The sequence below is a fragment of the Sorghum bicolor genome, chromosome 8 (genome assembly GCF_000003195.3).
Source record: "Sorghum bicolor cultivar BTx623 chromosome 8, Sorghum_bicolor_NCBIv3, whole genome shotgun sequence".
In the NCBI taxonomy this organism is placed as follows: Eukaryota; Viridiplantae; Streptophyta; class Magnoliopsida; order Poales; family Poaceae; genus Sorghum; species Sorghum bicolor.
In genome coordinates, this window is record NC_012877.2 from 61021611 (window position 1) to 61029627 (window position 8017).

Sequence of the window (8017 nt, forward strand, 5' to 3'; positions counted from 1 at the left end):
ACTTCTGCAGCCACACAAGTCCAGCCCACCTTGGGGCTGGCCTGTTTGAACAAAGAACGGTGGGTGATTCCTACGGGAACGCCCGTGGCCTGTTACTGTTTCTATTAGGCCAGTTCTTGGAGGGTTTTCAGTGACCCTTTTCCAGCTGGTGTTGTCTGCCGCCTGAGCGATTATATATAAAATCTGTCTTCACCCAGTCCTACGCCGCTCCACACGACACGGCCGTTCGTCCAATCGAGAGCCCTACTCCTCTCCCAGTCCTCTCTGCTCGTCGGAGAGCTCTGCCAGAGGATGGTGTGGTGTGGCCGTGTGGGCGTGACGAAGGCGGCGACGAGGTTCCTTTTCCCCTTCAGGACAACGCAACGTTTCACTCAGCGGCTGCTGCGACGTCGCCGGCTTCGTGTGTACTGGTAAGTAGTACTAGCGACTATATGGATATATATGTGTCTCGTGCAATAATGCAAGATATACTTGTCTGGTTTCATTGGCTGTCTAAATCTACATTAGAAGTGGTGTGTTTGGTGGCTCGGTTTGTCTTGCATAAAAGTCGAATAGGTGGTGAGTATCAGATTAACCGTCACCGTTCATTCGCCCCCTCCATTGTCACAAGTGCTCGAGACCTGCCATTGATTCCATCAAGGAGCTCGGCGATGCGTGTGCCCATCACATCCTCGAGGAGATCTGAATCGGTTGAGGCCAAATGGACCACTGCATGCTCATCGTGTAGACGGACATTGGCGTCGACGGGTCCTTAATTTTCGAGGCCATCGCGAGGCGAGTCAGCCAGGGGAACGACACGTACAACGGTGTGCCTGTGAGGACACCGGCTTCTAGCTTGCAGAGCACGAAGAGATACCAGCACCAGTGGAAGGAAAGAGAATGGCAGCAGTGGTGGTGGAGTGCCTAGGAGAGAGGTGAGCAGTACCTCATTACCTCAATACATGTGTGTTTTGGGGTTGGTGTAAAAATTAGTTAAATTCTACACCGACCAAACATAATACATGTGTGTTTTGGGGTTGGGGTGTAAAAATTAGTTTAAATCCTACACCGCCCAGGCATAAATACATGTTTGTGTTTGGGGTTGGTGTTAAATTCTACATCGACCAGACATAGATTGAGGTGGATACATAAGCATTTAAACAAGACCTTAAGTGAAGGTAGCTATGGTGAGAATGCCGTAGCGCACATGGCAGCAGGAACGATGAGGGAGAGGTGAGCAGCACCGAAGCGCAAGCCAAACTAGGGTAGTGGAAAACAACCGCCCACCCCGTTCACAAGCTACAGCTAGGTTCGGGCTTTGGTCAGTGCACAACCTAAGCCATGCTAAGAGCCAAAAACATGATCAAGTTGACTTGCTAAAGCTTAGATAAGGGTTGGCCAACAAGTAACCAAACACTAAGGGAGTTGTGTGATGTTGCGAGTTGAGCGGCGTTGATTTACTAAAGTTGTATGAGATGCTCACTCTTATTGTATGGTTTTAGAGGCTAATCTCTAAAGAAGAAACTAATACTGCTTTTATAACTTTATATTTTCTTCTTCTAATAAAATAAAATTTGCCACGAAACGTCCTTTTCGGATAAAAAATCTACTCTACAGTATATGTACTCTTGTTCATGTTGGATAGCAACTTGACAACAGCACTAGCTGGATGGGGGTATTTGTTGACATGTGACTCCTATGGTGCCACACGGCTCTCGGCACCACGGCGAGGGACCGAGCTAGCTAGGATCGAAGAAGCCAGGTTGCGGCCGGCGCTGTCCGTGTCGCAGGTATGCTCGCCACACCACACCTGCGGCCTTGTTTCAATTAAAAAAAACTTTGCAATTTTTTTTTAGATTTCACGTCACATTAAATTCTGCAGGACATGCATAAAACATTAAATATAGATTAAAAAAATAACTAATTATATAGTTTATCTGTAATTTACGAAATGAATTTTTTAAGCCTAGTTAATCTATAATAGAACAATATTGGTTAAATATAAATGAAAATGTTACCGTATATATTTTGCAATTTGATCGACCACGGCGCGTGTGCGTGTCGTGCGGTGAAAGGCTGCCCTGCTGCCTGCAGGGAGCGATCGAAGCTGCGATTCTGCGAGTGAGAGAGCCGGTACTGGAAGGTGAAGGAAAGGGCGGATGCAGAGGGAGGCTGATGACCGCGTCTGGCCCCGGCGAGCAGGAGCAGCAGTACAGTACAGTGGAGGCGTCAATGGCGACGTGACCTGACAGCAACAGCAACAGCAACGGCAAAAAGCTAGAAGCCACCTTCGTCTTCCCTCTTCCTCACCCTATAGCTTTCTTTCTGACCCTCTCGCCCTCTAGCTTTCTGCGCAGCTGTCACGCACGCACGCGTGCCCTGTCGCGTCGGTGAGGCTGGCTGGCCGGCCGCCGGCAGGTTCCGATCCAGCTCAGAGCTCTTCGCTGCATCGTGTCTCCATTATCTTGCGGTACTCCTGGCCTAGGAGTGCGACAGTGAAAACACAGGTCACAGGCCAGGCCTTGTTTAGTTGGCAAAAACTTTGGTTTTTTTTTGCTACTGTAGTAGTTTCGTTTTTATTTGACAAATATTGTCCAATCATAGAGTAACTAGGCTCAAAAGATTCATCTCACAAATTACAGATAAACTATACAATTAGTTTTTATTTTTATCTACATTTAATGCTCCATGCATGCGACCAAAGATTCGATGTGATGAAGAATCTTGAAAATTTTTGCGAACTAAACAAGACCTAAGAGTGCGTCTGTGAGGGTGGCTCAGCTGGCCTCTGTGCTTACGGGCTGCAAGTGAGCGTGTTTAGGCATTTGGTCCAGCGCGTTGTCTGACCCTCTGCAGCTAAAACAGCTCTCTCGACCTGGCTCTAGAGATATACTGGGGATCGGTGTTGTTTTAGAGCCAGGCTCCTCGCAGCGCACAACGGGGGCAAGTGGAGAGCAAGATAGTTTGTATTTAGTGTTTTGGCCCGGCCCTAACATAGTTCATAAACACAGTCTCCTCTGGACCGGACCGTTTGTATGCTAGAAGATAAACATGAGTTGTTGCAGCACTTGGAGCTGGTCTAGCGTGGGCTGGGCCTAACGAGCAAGTCAAGCTGATCACGACCACCCTCACAAACGCCCCCTAAATCTCGAATAGTCTTTCGCATCCTTTTCTCTCTGTAAACTTTTCTAATTAGGTCTTATTCGGTAAAAATTTGGGATTTTTGGGTACTATAGCATTTTTATTTATATTTGACAAATATTATTCAATCATGAATTAACTAGGCTCGAAAAATTCGTCTCACAAATTACAGGTAAATTGTATAATTAGTTTTTATTTTCGTTTATATTTAATACTTGCCCTCCAGCGGCGGATCCTACGAGGGAGATGCCCTTCGGCGGCGGATCCTGCAGGTGGAGCAGCGGGCGAGGTGGGGCACGTTCGACGCAGGCGCGTGGCGGCAGGATGGGTCCCGACTCCAGCGAGGTGGATCCGGCACAGGAGTGGCGGGTCTGGCTCCAAGGCGGTGGATCCGACATAGGAGCGGCAGGAGGACCATGGTGGGGCGCACGAGGCGGCGACACACTGGCTTGCCTCTGCGGTGGCGCTCCTCCCTCACCGGTGATGGATGTAGCGACGACATGCAGGCTCTACGACGCGAGGCCCAGAACGAGGCCCGATCCAGGCGCGGTTATGCGGGCTTTTTTTAATTTTTTATTTTCATTAACCATGGCAGGCAAGTGAACTGTCTCGGTAAATCGTTTATTTACTGTGACCTTAATGCCGAGGCGGTTACAAATACCGCCTTGGTTAATGCTTTTCGCCCGCCTCAGTTAATCTTTTATGTACCAGGACCATTTTAATCAGTGACATCACATTGTATAAGACCACGGTTGGTCGTATCATTGGAGATGTCCTTATACATGCTCGCACAATACTCAAAGCATGACTAATATAGAATTAGATAGTACACACGATTATGGTACCTACTAGGTAATATAGATTTACAGAGGCCGTTAGGTACAAAAAATTCTCACCCACGTGCCTGCACTATAAATATAAGACATCAACAAGTGACTACATTCAACAAAATGTAAATAACTAAACATAATCGTATCAAATACGGCTTATCACGAACTGATCGTTCGTAGATCAGTTGGTTGAGTTCCTCGTAATGAAACCTATTTATCCTGGTTTAAGTCCTCGACTTGGCACAGGTATTCGTATTTTGCTAGATTTATTTTAGAATTTAACGGTGCTATGCTTTCAGTGGTAGATGGTGTACTCATCAATACATCAAGACGTCCTTGGTGACTCCGTGAATCTCGAGGTCTGCCGACTCAGTCCTTCAGAGATACCTATAGGGGTAGGATTTACGTAATGTATTTATAGGGTGAGTGCACATGCGTACTGTGGGTGTCTACATGTACTGTATAATTCTAAAAAATTACGGATTGTCAATATATGACAATCATACCCAAAGACACTCTATACGTTTGTGGTGAAAAATATGGCTGACATGCAAAACTGTCTTGACCGATCATACGTGCTGATTTAACGGCGCTATGTGCTTTCAGTGGTAGACGACGTCTCCGTCGACAGCGAGATGTCCATGGTAACTTTGTGAATCTTGAGATCTGTCGGCTCAGTCTTTTAGAGGTGCTTATAGGAATAGGATTTATAGGGGTGACCGCGTGCGTGTTTGTCTACATGTACCGTGTAGATGTTTTTAAGGACACGACATTCTTCCATCGTGTGATTGGACTTGGGGTGGAGTTGGCACGGTCCCTTTAATGTTTTGTTGTAATCTTCTTGGTAGTCTCGCCGCCCATTGGGACGCTTGACCGTATTCACCTCGTGGTCGTGGTCGCGAGGGCGCTTGCCCCTGAAGTCATCGCGGTTGTCACGCCGCCTATCCCAACCTTCTCTGTGGTCACGGTTGTCAGGGCGACGATGGTTCCTGTTGTCAAAACGACCACGACTGTCGTCCCGTCGAGGGGGTTGGTCAGGGTCTTTCGCATCTTCTCGGATGAGCTTTTCTGCGTCATCGGCGTCGGTGTAGTTTTTTGCCGTGGCAAGGAGCTCAGCCATCGTGGTCGGCCTTTTGCGTAGTAGCTTGTTCCTTAATGCTTCGTGGAAGCGTAGCCCTTTGATGAAGGCGGATATGACCTCGTCGTGAGAAATTTTTGGGATATATCCGAGAATCGTCGGATGTAATCGCGCAAAAGCTCGTTTTTCCTGTCCCTTATTCTCTCGAGGTCGTATTTGTTCCCGGGCTGCTCGCAGGTAGCGATGAAATTGTCGATAAACGCTTGGCGCAATTCTTTCCAGGAGTCGAAAGAGTCCTCGGGCAGGCCCAGGAGCCACTGATGACCAGCCTGGTCGAGGACGACTGGGAAGTAGTTGGCCATGACGTGCTCATCTCCTGCTGCTGAACGGACTGCAATCTCATAGAGAGTGATCCAGTTCTCTGGATTTTCCTTGCCGTCGTATTTTTTGAGCTTGTCGAGTTTGAAGTTGTGGGCCATACGACTTGGCGAAGGTGTGAGGAAAACTGTCTCAGGCCGGGGGACCGTGCGCGGCATCATACTCAATGCACCGCAGGTTTTCGTGCACCGCTCTTTCTGTGACACGCCTGTTGATGCGGTCCCGGGCATCCTTGGGAGGGATGTTGTATCGTAGATCCCTGTCATGGTTTACTTCCTGACCACGCCTACGATTCTGCTCGCGGTAGCCGCCGGCGTCCCGACCATCATTGCCACGCCGTGAATCCTTCCGACGATTATTGGGGGAGCGGCTACGGTGGTGCTCGCTGGGCTGTGGTGAGGTCCGGCTGCGATGAGTCTGGTCGGAGGAGGCCCCTGTGTAGGAGATAGCTTGGACCCATTTGAGTAAGGTGGCTGTCTGTCCCATCGCGGCGATCAGATGCGCGCGTACGCTGGATCGGACACCTTGGCACTCGGGAGTATCAGGGAGTCGGTCTAGGTTTGCCATAGCAATAGCCACGTTAGCACTTGGCGTTTTGTAGACTTGCTGATCTCCAACCATGTCGAAAGCGTCACTGAGGTTATGCGGCGGGAGTTGTCGTTCCTCGTCCGCGCGTCGCCGAGCACGGTCGGCATTGCGCTGTTCGCGGAGCTGACTCTGCTCGTCTGTCTCTCCATCGACAACCGGTTCGTCATTGGTGACATTGAAGACGAGATCTCCCCGTCGGGGCGGAAAGACCGGGAAGCGAGAGAAACCCGGAGGATATGGTGGTAAATCCAGGTCGTAATCTTCGTCCTCAGAGTTTATAACCTCGGTGGGGACGGATCCAGTGCTGGAGTTTGTGCTGGAAGGCTGGTCATTTGGTAGTTCTCGGATCGTCACCATGTTGACGTAGTGACGAGCTGGTCGACTGCTCCATTTTGGCAACCAACCTGCCCTGTTGAAAAGGGATTGGATGTGCCGTGAGTAGTAAACGGCTGAGTTGTTTAGCCCGTAAGGAGGACTCTGGTCTGGGTCTGCCTTGAGTTCAACGGACCGCCCTGTGGGGGTGGAAGTTATTGTCAGAGACGTCCCCAGCCGTTCGTGTGTGACGACACGAGTTGGCCGGCAGGAGTCAAAAGAGTCCGTTGGCGCGACTTGATCAGATTCGCGCGAGATCCCATCTACTAGTCGGGAAGCTTCGAGGAGCCTGAGATCGGTGCGATCAAGGGCTCGGAAAAGGTCTGAGCCGTCGACCTTCTTTCCCTTGTAACGAGGGAGCGGTGATCGAGTGCTCGGTGTCAGCGTGATCGGAGTCGATGCCGCTGTCGTCCCAGATCGGATCTGGGTTTCTTCTGAAGTCGTGGTCGTGAGGCCGCCGCCGTGAGTCGTCCACGTGATCTGGCCGACGGTGAACGTGAGGCCTTCAGGCACGGCCGCGGAAGCCGGAACAATAACCATCTTGTTCGCCGGGAGAGCTGTACGCACACCCTACCTGGCGCGCCACTGTCGACGAAAGCTAGTCGGCAGTCTACCTTGGGGTATACCCACGGTAGTAGTTTATCGGTGGACGGTGCGCAAGCTACGAACTTGATGGTGACGCAAGACACGGATAAGGTTTTTATCCAGGTTCGGCCGTCGTGTGGGCGTAATACCTACGTCCTGCGTCTGATTGTATTGGATTGTGTTGAGATGAATTGCCTAGGGGGGTCCCTTGCCCCTCCTTATATAGTCCGGAGGGCAGGGTTACAGATCTAGAAACTAATCCTAGTCGGTTACAATTGCTATAGATAGTTTGATATCAATTCCTATTCTAATCGACCAAGATCCGGCTTGATCTCCACGTCTTGTTTCCTTACGCGAAACTCCAAGTAGTTGGATCAAACCTCGGACCGTCTTCGTGATGGGCCAAGCCTCCTGGCCCAAGTCTAGCCGTAAGGGTATAGGGGTTTATACCCCCATAGTGTTGTGTTGTACTGTGTACTTTTTTTTAGAAAAAATAGGCTTGTCAACATATGACAATCATACCCCCAACACACTATACGTACGTCTGCGGTGAGTTGAGTTATGCTGTATGTACAGCAACCAATGCAAAACTATCTTGACCGAATGACCGATCGTACATGCTGGTTCTCAAAATGACGACACTTTGAGGTGAAGGAAGATCCGTATAGTTATTCTCTATGTTCTAAAATAGATAACGTTTTTGACTTTTAGCTATCATGTTGTATCATTTGCCTTGGTAATTTAATTTCTTTGCAAACATGTATTTTGGAACGAGGGAGTAGGCGCCAAGCATCTCGCCATCGGCCATGAACCAAGTCGTACCTGGTGTTCATTAACGTGTCAAGTGGCCCAGTGCGCCACCTGATTGCGCAATAATTTCCATTGCAAGTGCCTACAGTTTGATTCCATCTCCCATTAGCATGGTCCTCAGCCATGTGCATGCATGCATGCCTTGTCAACTTTATTTCTCTTCGAATGCTCTTGTAGCGTCCACCCTAGTTGACCCCAAGCTAGCTAGCTAGAGAAGCTTAAAAGAGGATGACGTGGCGTCGTCTTATTGGCACTG

At 49.4% G+C, this 8017-nt stretch overlaps 1 protein-coding gene across 1 annotated transcript; it reads left to right on the plus strand.

Annotated features, from left to right (window-relative positions):
* On the plus strand, nt 57-3895 carry LOC110429759. The gene is made up of 2 exons (XM_021446244.1): nt 57-410; nt 3347-3895. The coding sequence occupies exons 1-2, from the start codon at nt 292-294 to the stop codon at nt 3687-3689; spliced, it is 462 nt and encodes a 153-aa protein (XP_021301919.1). The 5' UTR covers nt 57-291; the 3' UTR covers nt 3690-3895.

Excerpts from the sequence above, each read along its gene's own strand:
- LOC110429759 (XM_021446244.1), top strand. The coding sequence starts at position 292 with ATGGTGTGGTGTGGCCGTGTGGGCGTGACGAAGGCGGCGACGAGGTTC. Across the intron at positions 411-3,346 it reads CGCCGGCTTCGTGTGTACTG|CGGCGGATCCTACGAGGGAG; the intron begins GTAAGTAGTACT and ends CTTGCCCTCCAG.